At 34.6% G+C, this 21,651-nt stretch overlaps 1 protein-coding gene across 1 annotated transcript; it reads left to right on the forward strand.

The window, feature by feature from the left end:
- The first annotated feature begins 15,959 nt into the window (after nt 1-15,959).
- LOC115453026 (Bardet-Biedl syndrome 5 protein homolog) lies at nt 15,960-21,625 on the forward strand. The gene is made up of 7 exons (XM_037446335.1): nt 15,960-16,078; nt 16,383-16,531; nt 18,291-18,468; nt 18,889-18,979; nt 19,890-20,036; nt 20,847-21,038; nt 21,376-21,625. Exons 1-7 carry the CDS (start codon nt 16,014-16,016, stop codon nt 21,592-21,594), a joined length of 1,041 nt encoding a protein of 346 aa, XP_037302232.1. The 5' UTR covers nt 15,960-16,013; the 3' UTR covers nt 21,595-21,625.
- Nucleotides 21,626-21,651: the final 26 nt, after the last annotated feature.

A 21,651-nucleotide genomic window follows, 5' to 3' on the forward strand; every position in this document is an offset into this window, starting at 1 on the left:
TCATTAACAAACTCGACAGAAACTTAATAATGTTTACGAAATTGTAGCATTGAACGAACGCACTGCACACTAAAGGCATTTACCTAGATAAGAAATATAAACAAAATATATACATGTTGCTGATCGCACGTGCAAGTTATCCGATGTAAAGGACCTCTTAAGACGCGCTGTTGTAAGTATAGCGCAACGGTGAAAGAACTAAGAAGTTTAACTAGAAATATCTTGACGATCCGCGACGTGTAAATTTCTTCGGGTAGACTGCAATTTTATAAAGTATATAGACTGCTTTAATATTAATTCCAGGTAAGAGTATTGTATATTGCGTCTTATATTTTTAATAACGAAAAGGTAAAATGTCTGTATATATGAGTTTTTATGAGAATTTTCAAAGTATCTAAAATCTAACTACGCGCTTTGATCATTGTGGTGTATAAAATAGTATCACTTATAACTTGAATATTTATTTATTTGAAATTTGTAAATTTTAGCTTAATATATATATCGTGCATTGATTTTACGCTACAGGTTGATACTGAAAAGAGAAGCCCACTTTCACTTTTTCCCGACCCGGAATTTGAACCCGGGAGCTCAAAGGAGTTCGCACCGCGTAATCAATACAACTACGCCACTAAGCCAGTTTTAATTCAAGGTACTTAATTATTTTATAACGCACACGTGTTTACAAAAGTTCAACGTTCATTTTATTAGACGAACTCTTCAAACAAAATAGGGCTATGGACTAAAAAGCTAATAAAAAAGAGTTTCATGTAATATTGTATAGAATTCCAAGTTAATTCTCCGACTTGTAGCTTTTTATTGAATTCATTCCGCAGCGAAATTAAAGTCGGAGACATGCCGTCACTGACGCAAAAAATAAATGAAAACTGGCAACATCGGAAAACAGTGGCGACGTGCAGCGACGGAATTACATAAAATCTATATACACTAGAAACTCTATTGCTCAGGAATATACTAGGTTAATACTAGGTCTCCGTTCTAGTATGGGAGAATCTTTCTATACCATTGCATTATCTTTTCATCTAAAAACAGACTATGCAAGCACTGTCGTGTCGTGTATAGCCAGCTTAATTAAAATTATTTTTTTTTTACAATCTTATATTAATCACTACAAGCCAAAAAGTACATATTATACCTTTTTGATATGTGCAATGCAACCTCTTTGTTTACTTTTTAAAGCAAAGATTAGAAAGATTGATAACTTATAATTTTGAATTTGTGCACGAAAACACTGGCCGGTAATGGAGTTCGATTTTCAAATACGTTAGCATTTTAAAATTATTTACGTGTTTTGTGGCGACGTTTTTAAAAAAAAGGAATCCTAAGTTTTTTAATTTTCAAAAAATAAAATATTTCGTAACAATAATCCAGCATAAGCAGCAATTTATAAAATGAATTATGCAATTGTGGGCACACGTGGAGTTTTATCTGCGGGGTTTTGGTCTCAGTTCTGCATACATTAGTGAAATCTCGCATGAATTTCAATGGATCCAGACTAAGGTGCGCCGCGTCGTCTGACATCGGGCACGAAATTACGCTTGGTTACCACACTATCATGAGAATACGTAATATATATTCAAACGGAATTTTATAAACGTAAGTCTTTAATACTGAAACAGTATTGGATATTTTTACCAAATAGATAAAGACTTCATATTGAGTCGTTCGGACAAGTCGCGTCCCCAAACAATTGGTCTACATTCTGTAAGTAAGAGGCATAGACAGTGAAAAAAAAATTAAGTTCTGCCACACTGAAATTTAAAAAAATAAGGCGTTCGTATCTAGAAAGTACGATGTTTGGGAATGGAAAGGACTGCCTTGACTTCATAGGTTGAAACCCAACGACATACCTCTGATTTTAGAAGTTTACAGAGTATTTTTTAATTTTCGTTCGCTTTAACCGCAAAGGAAAACATTGTGGGAACACAAATATGGTACTCAAGAATATATAACTGAGAATTCTCCAAAATAATTTCGGACATATATGAAGTCCTGCAACCAGCACTAGGCCAGCGTGGTGTACTAAGACCTAAACCCTCTCTGAAGAAGCCCATGCAAATCTAGTATTATTATTGAAATAAAACTATTTCCACATAAAACATCAAATCACTAGACAATGTGTTCACAAATCACCTACAAGTTTCATATACTGTCGAAACTCGGCCGTCGGGTAATATCGCCGTCTCATAAAACCTAAGGGTCTAGAAGCATCCCTCGCCGCCACTAATGGCCCACAAATCCTCAGATATCCGTTATCTTGGACCCCATCGACGTATACTGGACAGCTGTCGCTCGGATGTCAGGGTTTGTGTATTTTCTATAGCTGAAATAGGTGGGATATGAGATGAGATTGTACTAGGTTTTGCTAGCGGATTTGGTGCGTATATAATTTGACTTTTTATGCCAGCATCATTTGCTTGAATCGCCCTATTTTACAATATTTTTTTGGACGTAGGACGTTTAATAAGATAACCATAGGTCCTATAAATTGTTTCCTTCGTCTTAAAATAATAAAAAAAAAGATAATTTGACTTTTATATGTCAGCATCATCTGCTTCAATCACGCTACCTTACAGTATTTTTTTGAACGTAGAACGTTTAATACCATAGGTCCAATAAATTGTTTCCTTCGTCTTCCAATAATTAAAAAAAAAATGAAAACGCACAAATTATCTTTATATTAGCGAGAATCACTTACCATGATACTTGTTTCACAAGCTGTAAAAAACTCATATATTGCACCAAGAAGCGAAAGTGAGGTAAAATATTTTTTAAGAACATGGGTATTATAATTAAGTTGGTAGTCATCAATCACGCGGGCGCCATCTGTCGGACGAGGGAGAAACTGCGCGATACTGCAGTATTCATAGTCTGGTTAACGATTCAAGGGAGAACTTGTTGCTTTTTATGCTGGGAATATGGTTGATTTGAAGAATACTTGCATTTTGGCTAATGCAATATTAACTTTGAACATAAAGAACAAGTCGATATTTCTTTGCACAAAAAGAGCAAATATTTTTAACACCCCGGAGAATCCACGGGCTAGAACATTAAAACATCTAGCACCACCCTACGTTGCTTTACGGACCTTTAAAATAACTTATTGTATGAACAACATGGGCGCCGGGAGCGGGGTGCAAGTAGGTGCAAATGCATCCCCCTACCCAGAAATAATTCACAAAAAATATGTCACTAAATAAATCTACACCAATGGGATCTATTGACCACCGATGTTTCAAAAACCCGCGCGATTTGAATTTGAAAAAAGAACTCTAGATATTATATAGTTTAAGTACGTAGATGCAGATGTACCTCCCTAAAACTATTATTGGCGGCGCCCATGATGAACAATTATAATCAGTTTAAAATTAGCACAATCCGGCACTATAAATACAGGTCGAAACCCAAACAGAATTTACCTACTCGTAAGCAACTTTTGTTGGCAGATGTATTCATCTAATTGATTATTCTTGCGCTAAAATTCAGGTAACTTCCGCTTACGTCGCTAGTACGATACTTCCTGTTCAAATAACTTTATCAAAATTACGATATCGGGAATAAGTCACTTTTATTTTAACCGCCAATGAAAAAAGGGGGGTTTTATAAGTTTAAGGTATGTCTGTGGCATAATCTGTCTCAGTGGCGTAGTTGTACTGCATGCGCGGTACGGCAGCGCTCTGGCGTCCTGAGTTCGAATCCCCGGTCGTGCAAAATCATATTTGGGTTTTTCTGCTCAGTATCAGACATCAGCCCGACGTCTGGAATTTGTGTCCGATATGACGATAGAGTCGTCCTCTATCTCATCATGGGCGGAACACACTTGGCGAAAAGTGGGTGAGTAATGTTGTGTGGTGGCGTCGTAGCTCCCAAACGAATGAACCGATATTGATACGATTTTTTTGTTTGAAAACCGATGTGATTGAGACGGTTCTCTTAGGTATAATCTAGAAAGATCTATGTAGACGTTTAAAAATCATCCGCATTTTACCCATTTTCAAAAGTTCGTTTGGTGTGAAGTTTAGTATACTAAATCATTGATTGTATTTCTAAGACATGACAGCGGCTAACTTGTCTCGTCATTCAAAGCAATAAAAAAATACAAATTAAATTTTTTGGGTTTTTTGGGTCAAGGGTTATTTAATTTTTATATTAAGCCGATATTGCGACTCTATATATCACTGTGTGTATTTCTGTCCCTAAGCTACAATTATATAAGTTTACACTTGTGTTCCGGTTTGAAGGACATTACCAAGGTTAAGCCATTCATTAAAACCCAATGTCTGCGAGGGTGACGCGCAGTTTTGTACCACACAATACTTCATAATTCAAAGGGTGGCATTGTCATTGTTTGACGTCGTATTTACCATCCGGTGAACGCTTTGAACATAAATTATATGATAGATTATAAAAAAATATAATATGATTACAGTCATATTTGGTAGTACCTTTAAAATATTGTCTTAGTTAATTATAGTGACTCTATCAATAAGAATTCTTTGTGAATACTTACTATTGCAGTGGTACCACCATTTCTGATGTTAGCTCTCATATGTGAAAGTCCGCCTGGGTTGGTACAACCGCAATGTCTATTTCTACCACCAAGCAGCAATGTATCACTGTTGTGTTCCGGTTTGCAGAATATTGTAGCCAGTGTAACTACTGGACATAATAAGACTTAACATCTCATGTCTCAGGATGGCGAGCGCGGTGGAATACCAAACAATACTTTGTGATTCAAGGCGTTGGATGGTGCTTCTGCTGTTTATGGGCGTTCGTATCTCTTACGATCAGGCGAACGGCAAGCTCGTCTCGTCATCCAAAATAATAAAAAAAATAATAAATTACTGGTGATTTTACGTGTTTTAAATCAATTGTACCTTTTGTATTCATAATTATATTAGAGTTATAAAATTAACAAAGTTGCAAACACTATTCATAACAATCAAACATCAAACAATTTCGTATCGCTTAATGCTAATCAAAACGTAGAATTTAACCTTTTTGAAATGCAACACATTTTTAATATTAGAGTCATGTTTTGCGTCGAACAAAGCTCAGTCGAATAGTGGCTTATATAATTTATTTTCAACATCAAAGACCTAAATCCGATCCACAAATACATGCAGGGTTTAATTTTTAATTTCAGAGAGATTATTAAAAATATAAACGAGCAACTCGACCGCCGGTATTAAATATTTTATGTTTACTCTCATTCGAGATTCTAGGTGGGGATCTAAATAAAAATTTTAAATACAGCAATATATTTGGCGAAAACAAGTGAAATAAAGATGGCAGGTCGGTGGACTTAATCGCCTTCTAGTGAATTAAAATAATAAATGACTGACAATTTCGTGGTTCGTGGTCTTTTCAAGAAAGATGGCCGACTATATTAAATATGGCGGATGGTTCATTTTCATTCTTTTCGGAAGTAGCAGAGTATTTCGGGGTAACTGTTAATTTATTTTCTACCTTATTTTATGTCCCATTGTAGGACAAGGGACTACCTTTTATTAAGTGAAAGTCACAAAGATTTTTTTATCATTAGTAACCAGTATCTTTTCATCAGGTAAATATACTCAGTATAATTAAAGAGAACTATTATAAAAAAAAACGATTTTAGCTCCATAAAATAGCTATAACAATATTTTTTTTTCTTGGATTTGTTAACCTTTTATTTTCACACATTACTTGCTATGTTCCCTTTTTTATATTACTGGTACTCTTGAATTTTCAATTAACGATCCCAATCTCAATCTTCCATTCGATCTTGAGATTAAACCAATCCAATAAAGTCATTTATTTGTTTATTTAGTAATTTTGTGACAAACATAGTTTTAAGTGTTTTTGTCCGTTTCGTTTGTTTTTTATATGCATTTATCTTGTGTTTTTGCAAAATAATTTTTTTTGTTTCTTTCTTTTATAAATATGTCAAAAAGACTTTACTCTGGTTGGTCAATTTTCGCGATTAAAATCGGTTAATTGAATATTTCTATTTATTTTACCATTGCCTACCTTCTTATCCATTGACCTTTAAATTTCTAACTAATCTTCTATTCCTTTGACAAAACTAAACCCCTAATTGCCTGAACCTGGCCTAATTCCACACAAAAACAAATGTAAATTTCTAAAAGAAAAATATGAAGCATACAATTGTTCCGTGAAATCCTCTAAATGATAATTTATTTTGCTCCAAAAGGCGTACGGACGTCTCAAAGTCCACGACGGGGCCGTTAAGTAAACTTGATTTTCATAATTTACGAAAGAGAATGATTTAATTTACGAAACTCTATTTCAATAAAAATATGCTTGTTTGTGATATTTGGATGAAATGATTGTGAATTTTGATAAAATGTTTGCAAGCCAACGTAACGTAGAGCATTTTTTATACTTATTTAGTTTGTTATAAATACAACTACACTTTACAGGTTGTATGTATGATATAAGTTGTGAACCTATAGGCTTTAGGTTCGAATTCCAAGTAGAGCAACTCCTTATAGAAGTTTTTAAATATCGCAAGTGTTGGCGACGCAAATACTTTTTAGTAAAATTTAGTTTTGTTTTATAAATAACTATTCCGATCCTTTGATAAAATGTTGTTTTACGTACTTACTTAACTGTCACTTGAGAGATTTTCGTCGTGTGTGAATAAATATTTTTCTTATAACGCCTTTTTAATTGTAACTCGTTGAGTACTGGCTCATCTTCAACAGCAAGATTAGATCTACCATAGAGGATTAACATCGTCGTAAAAAAGTATTACGACATACTTAGAAAAATAAATTGTTCCAACCTTACGTATGTGTTAGGTCTCTGAAAAAACAACAAAACCGACCATCGACTGAAGTCTAAATAACATAAAACACTAACAATTAGAACGTCTTAATCGTTAATCGATGTTTTCAGAACAATCTGTTACTGAGGAATTTAAAGTAAGATATCGCGGCTAATGTACCGATCCTCCACAAAGAAACTGGGAAACTCTTTTTAGAAACCTTTTTGCGACGGAATATTTTAACTAATTTAAACGGCCATTTTCGAATCGTGATAAATAGGTTTACTAAAATTACATAGTAACCAATTTATTTTCTATCTTTGCCTTCAAATTTCAAATTCAAAACAAAATAAGTTGACTAGGATTATAGATTACCAATTTATATCTTTTTTATTCTTCTAAATTCAAAACACGTAAACGAGAATTAATTTCTATTCTCAACTTCTTGGTAAAGCGTTTATTACACCTTAAATTCGAGTAACATTAAATATGCTTATTTATAATATCTTTAAAAATTAATCTTTATTGTAACAATTCAATTTAATTATTTTTAATCTTCACATTATATTAATATTAGTAATTTCAAATACATTATTATTTATTATATACAATTTCCATGCAGACTTCGCAATTACAATGGCACTCAGCTAGGCTGATCTATAATATTAGGATTTAATTGTTATTTATCGATGTACACGGGTAGGCGATCAATAAAAAAATATGAGCATAAAATCATTTTAAAATTAACATTGGACAACTGTACTGATAAGTAAAATGTCTTGCAAACCTACACAATATGCTACTTGCACGCTGCTTGGTAACAAAAATTTACAATTCAGTAGCTACCCGTACGGATTTCGTTTCTCCTAGTTAAGTATTGCAGTGATCATAAAATCATGTTGAAATTAACATTGGTCAACTGTACTAATAAGTAAAAAATCTTGCAAACCTGAACACGTTCGTTGCACACTGCTTAATAACAGAAATTTACAATTCAGTACCTACTCGTACGAACTCCTTTTCTCCTAGTATTGCAGCCTAATTACATTTATTTTAAAACCACAAGTGCTCTCCGCACTATTACCTTAAAAGCAGTCCCACTTTCGTTTTCATGCCGGGTCGTAAAAAAATTCACAACTTTCCCTATAAGGTGTGCCATAATTTTTTCTTCAGAGGAACCCCCTCTCCCCCTCCGGGGTGAGTTTAAACAACTCTCCGCCAGATGGTGGGCGGCCATTCAAATTTCCTACGTTTTATTAAAAAAAAGTTCTCAAGTTGCGCGACAAACTGACTCCAATTTCTGTTATAGGCTTATGTAATGGCGATTAATCATAGGTTTTTGACAAATTTAAGGATTTATTTATAAAATTTACTGGTTTTTAAATGGATTTATAATGTCTGTATATTTTAAATTATTCCATTGAATATACATTATTATTATCATCCTACTAATCCTATTCTACTAATATTATAAATGCGAAAGTTTGTGAGCATGGATGTATGTTTGTTCCTCTTCCACGAAAAAACTACTGAACCGATTTGGGTGAAACTTTACAGTAATATTGGTTATACATCATAATAACACATACCCTACAATTTATACCGATTTTGTGTATTTTGGTTATAATATAATACATATCAAGTAATGCGGAAAAAAAAATATCCCGAAAAACTTTACGCGGACGAAGCAAAAGCTTTTTATACATATGAAAATTTAATAAAATTTATTTCACCACGTCCAGATGCACGTTTGTTTATCCCTGCACCACCCTAAGGTCGACTGGTAGAAAATTCCGCTGGCGTTAAATCAGCTTATAAACTTATTAGTATATAAAGTGTATAAATAAATAATAAGGGATTGTTATTTTAACGTTTGTGTGTGGAGGTAGTTACTCCGCCTTTCTGAATAAATCCTTACTAATAGGAATTAGGAAGATATTATACCAAGTGAAAGAACACAATTTGTCTGTAACATGAATCGGTGGACTCGGCCAAAATACCCACATCACGCCTTTATCTCCAAAGGAATAGACAGAGATGTAACCAGTTTGTTGCGCCCCATGATGTGATTAAGGGCGAGCCTCGGTCAGAATCCTATTCCAATTTGTTATGGCTGTATCATTTTTACTATAATTCTGCCATGTTATTTGAAAAGCAGAAGGCCCGCGTGCTATATGTATATAAAAACTATTCCAGAATAATACGCATAACAGAAAATTGGCGAAAAATTACACTATAATATGTACTCTTTTATTCTATAAATACCCAAGTTTATTTTGAACTAGCTTATGCTTGCGGCTACACCTGCGTAATAAACCTTATCCGGAATAAAAATACGGCTTTTAATTTTCCCAAAATAAAATGCAGTCTTTATTTTAAGTTATACCTATCACTAGAAATACATGAGTGGAAACTGCATTAAATTCCATGCCATAGTAATGGCGTGATGCGTGTACAAACATAAAGACAGATGGATAAAAAATTTAAGAACTGTTGATTTGAGTTCTGTTGCTCTAATTATGAATCTCATATTAGATTTTTTTAAAATATTCATAACGTACAAACATTGGCCTGTAACAACATTATGATAATATATATATTACTACCATATGTTTATATTTTTTTTTTCTTTAATTTTTATGCTGTACAATAAAGATTTTAAATAAAATAAAAATGTAAAAAAGACAATAGTTACCCTTAAACAATAAAGATCATACATAATGGTCAAAATTTCGGTCATTCAACTCATACAACAGGTGAGCTTAGTTTTTTATCAATGATCAGTCCACCCTTAGTTCTGTTATCCAAGAATTACCTGTGGAATTCCTGAAACCCTCTTTCAGACATGACAGCTTCATTATTTATTCAAAACCGAGTCTTCTTAGTCTTCCGTGAAAAGTTCGACGCGTAAACGACAGACGGTGTTTAAATAAATAAATAGCTGCCAAAAATATGGAGACTAAGTGGTTTGGTCATCTTTATAATATTGATCAGGGGAAGGAAAATGGTGCTTTGTATTAACTGTAGTAGATTGTTATGAGGTTATCATCTATTGTATAAAGCTGAAGTGTTTGTTTGTTGAACGTGCTAATCTCAGGAGCTTCTGGTTAAAATTGAATTTTTTTTTAGTGTTAGATAGCCCATTTATCGAGGAAGGCTATAAAACATCACGCTATGTGTATAAAAAAGTGCATACTTCGCGTCCATATAAAATTTTACAACTAATTAATCGTTTTTAATTCCCTTCCAGTTGCCTTAAATGCTTTTATATTCATTACAATAAAAAAATATCAAACTTACTAATATTATAGATATTATATTATCTTACTAACATTATAAATTAACACAGTTTGTTTGTTTGTTAGTAGTAAACATAAAAACAACTAAACGATTTTTATGAAATTTCGAAAATACGGTTACACCATGTTTTCGATTAACACATAAGCTATTTTTATCCCTGTAATTCGCACCTATGAGAAATTATAGTATTTTTAATCTGGTTATTTGAATTGGTAGATGGCGTTGGCGTCTCCCGGTGTTAGACAGTCAGACTTTTATGGCGGCAAAGGTATTTCCCGAGGACGAAGCCGCAAGCAACACCTAGCAGCACAATAGGTAAATAAAACACAATACTCTGTTTTTCCTTTTGTTTTTTGCTTGCTCCTAAGCTTCTGGCGTTGTTATCTAACATGAATTGATCATATTATCCTATTCCGTCATATAAGTATAAAAATTGAAACATCTCTCAATCTTCATAAGTTTTTTTATCTCGTATCCCCTTTTCTTTTACAACATTTGTGGCGAAGGAAAATTAAAAATTCAGCCTCGCATGCGCGTCTGAGTATTTTTTTATACGCTTCATAAACCTAATGTTATTTATTGTGGCAATAAACGGTGGTAAAGTGAAAATAACGCCTCCCCTCCCACTTTTACCGTCCACTACCCACGCCTTGACTTCGCAGTACACACCGGTGAAAATTGAAAGAAATATTGATAGGTAATAGTTATATTCTTTGCTGACAAAAAAATGGACAAAGGAATCAAAACCGTACAGCCGCTGTGTTTGATTTATTTTATACTTAGTTTACTTCTTCTTAATATTTTTTTCTGGTAAGTAATACTTAGGTGGTATTTTTGATAGCATTTGTTCATTCTCAATATTCTCTATCACTTAGTTGAAATAAATAAAGTCCATATTTTAATTGCTTTTTACCAATATGCTAGGTCTATCAAATTATATTTATAATAAAGTACCTATCTTAACGACTTGAGTCAAAATGATGGTACTTTTTTAATTCTATCTATTGCAGACACATACAAAGTAACTGCAAAATAAACATAGATGAAATCAATTCATCCGTAAAATACTTTCCCTAACAATCTTACGCATCTGGACATTTTCTTAAAGTCATCAACCTTCAAACTCGTTTCACTTAATTACAAAAGACCTAATTAGGAGACATTTACAAAGTTAATTTCGACCTGAATAAACGAATATGACCTCTAATATTAAAAAAATAAGGTTGGACTTTATCGCAAAACATTTGCGAGAGGCCATACCCCCGTATTAAGCAATCCGAAGTGTAATGGGTTTGGCATTAACGGAATGATTTCTGAGGAGTTCGGAGATAATTAGCCACGCGGTATTTAACAAGGAAATTTTTAATAAACTTTGGTAAGTAATTCAATTTTGAGGTTATTTTTATTGGTCTAGTCGCCGTTTGGAAAGGAACAAATCAGTTTGATTGTTCAAGTCGTCCACACTTTATATTATTTTTTCTGTCTCAAGTAGGTACTACGTCTAGTGGCTTAATATATATATAGTTATAAATAAAATCAATAATTCTATGAGTGCACCTTTGTATAATGTCTTAAGACCAGACATAAGGAAAATTTAAGAGGGATTTACTATTTTGTAATAAATGCAATAACGGCACACACCTCTGACTTTTCTAAAATTATTCGTGTATACTTTTTGAATTATCGCTTGCTTGAACGATGAAGGAAAACACTGTGAGAAAACCTGTATAACTGAGAAGTTTCTATAGGAATTTTGAGGGTGTGTGAAGTCTAGCAATCCGCACTAGGCCACGTGGTAGAGTAAGGCCTAATTCTTCTCCGTAGTAGATAAGGCCCGTGCCCAGCAGTAGGACAGTATATACAGAATACATAGCTGATATTATACATATATGTAAGTAATAAATTCAAATCATTTTATAAGACCAAGACTGCTACACAGGGGCTATAGCAGGCATACTATCTGCTATAATGGTGAAAGAAAGCGTCACGAGGCAACCTAAAAGTATACCTATGAATTTTTCCATGAGAATTTTGAAGGTATAAAAAGTCTGCCAACCCGCTCAAGCCCAGCGCAGTATATTAACTATATTTTATTTCACTGGATACATAATATTATATTTAAAAGCTAACGTGAGTAGACTAGTGTACTGTTATTGTGTTAAGTTTTTTAAGCTTCCCAATAAAGCCTATGCTTGCGTAATGGCCAAAACCATCTTTCTCTACTCTCCTTTTCATCCCTAGCCTTGAACTTAAAAAAAAGAGTAAAGATGTAACTTTACGCCAACGAGACGATCAGATAAATGAAATTTGTACCGGCTTTACGCCTAAACGGCTAATGCGGAACTGTGCTCAGAGATTTATAAGGGCGGCACGTAGCCATCTGTTTGCGGATATTTGGTATCCGACTTTTTCGGATTCTTCGGTCCAACTTTATTTTGTTGATAGCTCGGATTTTTATTCGAACTTCGAAGCCTATTGTGGGAAGATTCTCGAGTTTGACTTTTCAGAGTTACTAAAGATTTTTAAGGACAAAGAAAAGTGATGTACGCTTTTTGTAGAATACCGTGATTCAATCGATTTCGACGATCTTCGATTCTCAATCGACCAAGAGGTCTTATGTGGAGATGAACTGGGCAACCAACTGGGTCCTTGCACTTACAGAGGCCTCGCATGGAGCCTTGTAGAACCTTTTTACGATCTTACCGATGAAACTATTGAAACCGGAGAACATTTTAGGCGCCGCCCCACGCTGGTCCATTTGAAATCGAAATCGGATATAGGGAATTTAAAAAATCAAAGTAGTAATTTCACAAAACTGAATACGCCATTCGATTCGTATATTAAATAGAAACTATAACTATCTTTAGATATTTTAAGATTGGACTTATACTTTAGGAGTAAATCGAATAAGTTTGTTTTTCTTGTATGGAAAGCTACATATAAATATGAATATCTCGTCATTTTCGTCCATTTTCGTTCTGGAATTTTTATGGCATAGTCTTTCTACTATTTGACACATTTTCTCCAAAGACACATAGTGCTACTTTTTTGCACTTTTTGAGATATGATGAAAAATAGGTTAAACTTAAAAAAATGGATTTAAATCAATATTATGTGGAATTCATCTGCCTTTTATGCGCTTTAGGTTTACAAAAAAGAACACAATGTAAAAATATGTTTTTTTTATGTAAAATTATTGATTTTACAAAGACAAAAATTCCGAACACCTCGCAAATCGGCAAAAAAATAATAATTTAAATAATTTATGACCATTGTAGTCGCAGTCATAAAACATATGCACTCGTTTACCCACTTAGTGATTATAATTTACCACCTGGCAAGCATTATTCGCCCAGTTTAGGAATAAATAGAATAAAGATGTTTTTAATGTATGGAAAGTTACCTATAATTTTGAGTATCTCATAACTTTCGGGCATTTGAATTCTGAAAATTGTATAACACTATCTTTACAATGTTTGCCACATTTATTTCAAAGATACAGCCTGCTCCGCGTCGTTTATGGCCGCCACTTCAAACGACACATACATGTACTTAGAGCAATTTTCTATAAATATACCTATTAAGAGACAGCCCCCAATACGAAAATATATTTGCATATATTATAATTTACTTTCCCTATAAACAATTTAATAGCGTATTTTTTACCCATTTTCAAAATTTATTTTCATTTATATTTACTTTCTACTAGGGGATATCCGACTACGAGAAACATCACTAATACCAGGCCTTATTCGAAAGAATTATTTCTGCAAGCGACCCTACACGACCCATCACGACGCACATTTATCTTCATATCTAAAGCTAAAAGCACCGCTGGGGATCTAAATATTATCGAATAATCAAGTCTTACGGCATTTTTTTTTATTTATTTTTTTTATTTCTTTATTTGGACAAACAGTAGTTATTACATTGTAGCATGGATACAAAAATCGTTACAAAAAATATAATTCAATGTACAACACTTTAAGTTGTCACAGCATGCACACATAATAACGTGTATTTTTCTCGGTAAATAAACATATTGAGAATGATATAACATAAGTTATACAACAAACTTAAGACAAAGCAAACGAAATGATATTTAAATTTAAAGAAAATATTACATAAATGAAACAGCAAACTTAAAACAAAAACAAACGAAATGATATTTAAAATTTAAAGGAATAACAAAATTGGTAATAAGTAAAGCAATTAAATTTATAAAAACTAATACAGCATATTCATCCCTTCAGCAATTATGCTTTATTAATAGCAGTTTATTTCGTTTTATGCAGGGCTAAATTTTATGACTACATCGATGGCGTATTTGTAATTGCAGTACACTATGTAGTAGGGTCAAATACAGATATTGGGTTGTCAGGACAATATCAAATATTGGACAGAAATTTCAGGCTCCGGGGAGGCTTGAAGTGTGTTTGTTTGTTCTAAACATTATGGATATTGTAATTTTTACTTATTTACTAAAAAAAACCTGCTTTTTCAAATTTTATAATTAAGAACGCTAAAAGATTTTTTTTAAATAAAATATAATAGAAACAAATTAAAAAAGTTTTTCTTTGATAAAGAATTTTCTATTTACATTTACCCGAAACTTGCGATAAAAATGGTTTACAATAAACCGATATATCGCAGTGGTCCAGCGAAGTAGGACGCGGACGAAGCAAACTGTATCGGAAATTGATGTGTACGTCCGGAGGCGCCGGAACTGGCTGTATGGCCGGATGTGACCGCCGGCGACCGTCCGGCCGGCCCGGTGTCCGCTGATTAACGTCACTACGAGGTTTAATTGTTAGAATTTTTAATTTACTTTTAAATTTGGAATTTTGTATTCTGTTATATTTGCTTTTTTACGTTTGAATTTGGAATTTTTTATTTCGTTAAATTTGCTTTTTTACGTTTAAATTTGGAATTTTGTTTTTTTTATTTGTTTTTGCTTTTTCGTGACATCACACTTATTGATTTTTGTTGTTATAAAAAATCCAGGTGTTAAATCAGATGATTGCTCATTATTTTCATTTTATGGTACTTAGAGGATACGGACCCTACATTTTAATCTCAGAAAAACACGCAGACAATGATTGATAATATAAGAAAGCTTTTAGTAAATTATTAAGAGATGCTGGTTATTAAATTAACGAAAAACGTTGTTTCGACAGTGTCTTTAAGACTTGGTCAAACTGACAACGTTTTTCGCACGCGTCAAAATACTACAACGCAATTATTTAAATTAAACATACTTAATTGTTTTCTACTCACAGATTTTAAAGCTATGTTAGAGATATATATAACTCAACACACACTTGTCGCAGGACAATACAATTTACTATGCGATTACGCCATAACTTTGAGAGCGAATCGGACTGACGATTTTCAATGAGGCTTATTACCTTCATAAAACTCACGCTCTATTAACAATACTCATTTAAACACAAATAGAAATGTGCGCATAAGTTCCTTTCCACGCATTACAACTCGCTCCTTTTGACAAAACCTTTAAGAAAATGGCGCGTAACTTAATTAGTATCTAAACGTCATCCAGTTTAAAAGCTGTTAAGTGCTTATGGCATGATTTAAATTGATGGAAACGTCTTAAAATGTCTTTAAATATTATAGGATTTGTCTGTTCTTGTCGTATTAGCTGTTTAATTTAATCAGATTTGACGGCTTCGAGGCTGCTACGTTTTGTAAACGCGGCGTGTTTTTAGTCAAGTGTGGACAAAGCCTTAGAAATAAAGTTTAGAATATATTTTTTTAATATTATAAATACGATGTTTCCAGTTATTTATCAAGACATTCTACCATGCAGAAGTAATTAGACTTCGTCTGGCAATATTAAGAAGTGTTGCCATGGCAATTATAACAATAACAAAAGAACCTCGTCTAAATTGGAATTCTGGAAACAATGTCCAAAGCAAAATCAGGTGTTGTTTGGGAGGATCGCGAAGTACTTTTCGATCTGCCGTTCGCGTGAGAACTTACAAGTGTTATTAAAATAGAACAAATATTGTTGCTGTAGACACTATACACGCGACCTACAGCTTTTCTCTTATGTTATCACCTATTTAGTTTAGTGGCAGTGTATAAGGCCAAGTAGGATGTCCTGGGTTTGATTCCCGAAAAAAAAACCGGTGGACCCCATCACACTTCAGAGGACAATGTCCAGCGGTCATAAAACGTTTTGCCAAATTATTTATTGACCTCACATTCGATAACTGGACTTTTCCTTTTTTACACCAAACATCATGTTATACAAGTATAATTTTCCATTTAGGTATCTAAAACTTCGACCGGGCGAGAAGATATTCGACAGGATCGAACCGATCGAGGATACGAAAGGCAACAGTGGCACCAAGGGTCGCATGGTGGTTACTAATCTGAGGATTATCTGGCATTCCTTAGCATCACCACGGATCAATCTTTGTAAGTAATCATAACAAAGTTTATGACTTTTTATTGTGGCTCGGCGAAATGGCTTTACAGCACGTCATGTTAAGTGAAGTAAAACCCATGAAAATGCCGACCGGTCAAAGATACAAGCATCCCCGGACGGTCGGCACAGTCATGCCGGCCTGCATAATTGCTTCTCCACGCTCCGCTTGAAGGACCCTAAGTTATAGGAAGGAGGGAACACGTGTGCTGGAAAACCATTCCACAGCCTGATGGTACGGCATAATTTGCCGAATCTTTTGGTTAGCGCCAAAATGAAAGACACCACTGATCTGTGGTGCCGCAAACCAGCACGCGTGGTTCTGGAAAGGTATAGTGAGGATGGGATAAGATTGAATAATTCTTCGGAGCACTCACCATAATGCAGACAAAGGAAGACTAAAAACTTCTTTATAGGGGCACAGCCTTTACTGCACCTACTGGTTAATGGAATAGACTCCAAGTAGTGTCGATTGATGAGAGATGATTATCCCTCGCCAGTCGCCACAATTATGCCGGTCTTTAAACTAGATATACACTGGCTGATCTCGGAACGCGACACACTTACGTGTGCCAATATAGTTTTAACACCTTGTGTACGGTGGTCGCTATCCAAACGAATTGAAATATTCTACCACCAGCAAAGAGCTTGGTGGCTCGTCAAGTCTATTTTAGACTTGGTTTTGAATATTGGAAAATGGAATATAGTATTTCAATTTATTTTTTCACGTGATATTCCCAGTCTAAATTGAATTTTAAATATAGACATCCTAGAAAAATACTCTTTTTCTGTAGTCAGCCGTCGCGTCGAACTAATAATAAATTTTCTTTGTAATGCTTTTATATTTTACCTTATTATCTGATCGATACAATCATGTTATTCAAAATACAATTTTCTATGAACAATATAAAGCTTAGAGGGTTTTTCTATCCATCATCATCATGGAGACTGAAATTTGTGATGAATATGGTAATAGGCTCACCCCCTATCATATCATGGGATGGAATATATGTAGCGGAATGCGTGTACCATTTGCGCCTCTGTCTACCCCTTCAGAGATAAAAAGCGTGGTTTTGCCGCTATTTACATAAGCGACCTTACCACCACAGGGGCCGTTCAAGTATTACGTAACGCAATTTGGGGCGAGGGGGGACTTGTAAAATGTTACGATACGTAACAAGGGCGGGAGGGGGGTCTCGTACAAAGCGTTATGTAACATTGTTTTTTTTATTTTATTTTAAAACAATAACTAGACTGATAGGTTAGCTAGGTTAGGGCTCATGTCCTCGCCGGTGAGGATCGCGACGCGTTACCCTTCTATTTCCCCATACTTGCCAGCCCGAGCTGGTTACTTCGGTTTATACCTTGTCTTTAGTATAAATTTTATCCCTAATTTAAAATGTTCATAGTTATATAAGTAATTTTAATAGTTGATTAGAAATAATAATAATTATTCTTATGCATTGTTTTGACGTATCATAAGTGCAACTTTGTTCGCCTACGTGATAAATAAAGTATTTTATTTTTTATTTGATTTTAAGGTATTTTAACGACTTTCCGATATTATGCATAAAATAATTGTGAATATTAGAAAAAAAAATTCATTTTAGAGTTACATAACTTTTGGAGGGGGTGCGGGGGCGTACAGGAAAACGTTACGGCGCGTTACATGGGGGGTGGGGTCAAAAATCTTCAAAAATTGCGTTACGTAATACTTGAACGGCCTTGAATAAGCATTCATTTTATTTTCAGCTATAGGTCTAAATTGCGTCACGATGACCAACACTAGGATAGTGAACTCCGGTCTTCGTGGCACCACGCAGGCGCTGTACCTGCTCGCCTCCTACAGAACCAGCAGATATGAGTTTATCTTCACTAATCTGTCCCCTAACTGCATCAGGCATTATACATCGGTCTCAGGAGTTCATAAGTAATTTTCTCTTTCTAAATATTGGACTATCTTTCTTACTAATTTATACTAAAATATAAAAGTGAAGAGTTTGTTTGAAGGCGCTAATCTCAGGAACTACCAAACAGATTATGATTTTTTTTACAAATAGGAAACTAGATTAATTGAGTGCAATATGCTACTTTTATTCTATAAAAACTATTTCACGCTGGCCGCCAGCAAAAGCTAGCATTACAAATGCGAAACTGTGAAAATATATGAATGTTTGTTACAAGTAAACACGTAAACCGCTAAACGGATTTAGATGAAATTTAGCACATAAAGAGACCATGTCCAGGATTAACATAAAGACTATTTTTAATTCTATTAATTCGCATCCGCAAGACACATTTGGATATTTCGTTGAAATAATATATTGGACCACAATCCATTTTATTTCAGGGCGTATGTGGGCTCCAGGCTATACAGAGACCTCAAACTGAGAGGCTCGGTCATACATAACAAGCAAATACGCATGCTACCACTTGAAAAGGTGAGTTAAACTCATATTAGTGGAACTAGGTGAAACTCAATGCATCAACGATTTTTTTTATACGTGAACAAAAGTGACCCCACTGCACCTGATGGTAAGTGGAGTGGAGTACAATAGAATGTCGACTGGCGAGAAATGATTACCCCTCGTCAGTCAACACAATTATGCCGGCCTGCTGGAACCGGATATATACAAGCTGATCCCGGAACGCGACACACTTACTTGGGCCACTATGGCGGTATTAACACCTTGTGTACGGTGGTCGCTATCCGAGCGGATATAAAATATATCCTACCACCAGCAAAATATTAACGCTCATATACTGTTATATTCCAGTTTGATAACATTGTAGTCAAAGCAATTACAGGGCATTATTACATGTAACGTCTCAAAGAGAACAGTGTAGTGCCTGTGCCTTGCCATTAATTTTAATTTGAAGTTCTTGGTGGTACTATTTATGGAGAGTTATGGCATCTACAGAACAACTTGCACTCTTGAATGAAAGTTACCTATCAGTTCTGTATAGGAAGTAAAAGCTATCACCACAATTGGCTACTTAAACTGATTTCTTATTACGTGAATGATATTGAAATAAAACTGTTTCGGATTACTTAAAAAAAATATATTGTCAAATGTAGTATATTGTAACTTTGGTTTGCGGATGACCGACACCTCAGTCCGCTCTGTGATCATGATTGCTGCAAAGTCCTTGAAACGACGTGAAAATAGTATAAATAACCGTGATAAAATCCGTAAATAGGTTTATTTCGAGGCTTTTTATTATATTAAAATTACTCTTTTTTATAGAATTCTATCGCGGTTTTAATATTTTAGTTTTGTTCCGACGTTTCGGAGACTGCAACCTTAGTGGTCACGGGGATACTTTATTATACATTGTTCTCGTTTGCAGATCTGTCTCCAAGAAAATGGTATTTGGAATCTATCAAGCGACTCAGGGAATCTCGGTACTATGATAGTAACAAACGTTAGGGTTGTCTGGTATGCGGATATAAACGAAGCCTTCAACGTCTCTATGCCTTACATTACTATTGAAAGTGTGAGTATACGTATTATTCGGTGGCGTTGTTGTAACTTACGCGGTACCAGACTACCGCGCTGAGGTCCTAGGTTCGAATCCCAGGTCGGGCTAAAAAAATTTGTGACTTGGTTTTCCCATCTCAAAAATTATTCAGTCGCAGTTCGGAGTCAAGAAGGTGATCTAATAACCACGTGCTTTAGAAAGCACGTAAAGATGTGAAGAGAGTGAAGGAACAGACAGTACACTTGTGTATTGCGCACACGCTTGTGCACTATATTGTTTTCAGCGTACCTGGCTGATTTCCGTTGAGATTGGCTGCCGTGGCCGAAATATGAAAAAGATATTCATTCAATTCAAGCGGCGATAGCCTAGTTGGGTGTGGAACAGACTGCCAAGACGAATGTCCGCAGGTTCAAATCCCAAGGGCACACACCTCTGACTTTTCTAAAAAATCATGTGTGTATTCTTTGTGAATTTATCGTTCGCTTTAACGGTGAAGGAAAACATTGTGAGGAAACCTGCACATCTGAAAAGTTCTCTACAGGAATTTCGGAGGTGTGTGAAGTCTACCAATCCGACCAGCGTCGTGGACTAAGGCCTAATCCCTCTCAGTAGTAGAGGCGGCCCGTGCTCAGCAGTGGGCAAATATATAGGTATAAGTGTACAGGGCTGATATTATTATTATTCATTCAATTGATGTGAAATAGGTACTGCAAAATATATTATTTTAGATAAATGGTTTAGTATACCTCTAAGCCTTTAACGAAATAGTTTTACCACAACTATTTACAACGATGATAAAAATTGCTTTCATATTCCCATCCATAGATTACCATCCGTGAATCTAAGTTCGGCGAAGCACTTGTGTTTGTTATACGGCAGTCGTCAGGTGGCTACGTCCTGGGATTCCGAGCCGACCCCCGCGAGAGACTTCGCCCCCTACTGACGGAGCTCCAAGCATTACACCGAGCCTATAATGACAAGCCCATCTTTGGAGTTGAAATAAATTGGGACAATGAGGTATGCAAACTAAGTATCGATTTTATAAAAATACTAGCTTTTACTGGGGCTCCACTCGCAAAAAATGATTTTGCGTGGTAAATATTTTTCCCGGGATGAAAGTAGCCTATAGCACTCTAATTTAGCTTCCTATTAGCGAATAAATCAATTTCAAGTTGTTTAAACAAACAACTATTCAGGTTTATACATTAGTATGGATAGTAATTAAAGCCCATTTTTATGTCCTTATCTGTTTAGATTTTTTAATTCTGATCTAATGAAAATGAGGTCCTTAAATTATAGACTCGTTATAGATTCATTGTCTATGAAAAATTAAACAATTTTGAATCGGTTTCAGACCCCAACATCACCTGCAGATGACATAGAAGATTTACAAGAAATAGGAGAACCCCGCGGGGAGATGGGACCAAATTTATATCTCGCATCGCAGCTAGCTCAAAACAAACCAGATTCAGAAATAAAACCTGTTTATAGTCCATATTTGGGACTGGATATAGAACCTTTGAAAGAGGGTTTCACTCTTAAAAGTTTGTTTGAAGTTCAAACATCTTCATAATCATCAAAGATTAAATAAACTTCTAACTTGTTTTTGTTTCTATTTTGTGTTTCGTAT

Source organism: Manduca sexta, chromosome 6 (genome assembly GCF_014839805.1).
Source record: "Manduca sexta isolate Smith_Timp_Sample1 chromosome 6, JHU_Msex_v1.0, whole genome shotgun sequence".
NCBI classification, from domain to species: Eukaryota; Metazoa; Arthropoda; class Insecta; order Lepidoptera; family Sphingidae; genus Manduca; species Manduca sexta.

Bases quoted from the DNA above. Each gene is read 5' to 3' on its own strand.
- LOC115453026 (XM_037446335.1), top strand. From the start codon at position 16,014: ATGTCCAAAGCAAAATCAGGTGTTGTTTGGGAGGATCGCGAAGTACTT. The intron at 16,079-16,382 runs GTGAGAACTTAC...TTTTCCATTTAG, and splicing joins CTTTTCGATCTGCCGTTCGC to GTATCTAAAACTTCGACCGG. The intron at 16,532-18,290 runs GTAAGTAATCAT...TTTTATTTTCAG, and splicing joins ATCACCACGGATCAATCTTT to CTATAGGTCTAAATTGCGTC.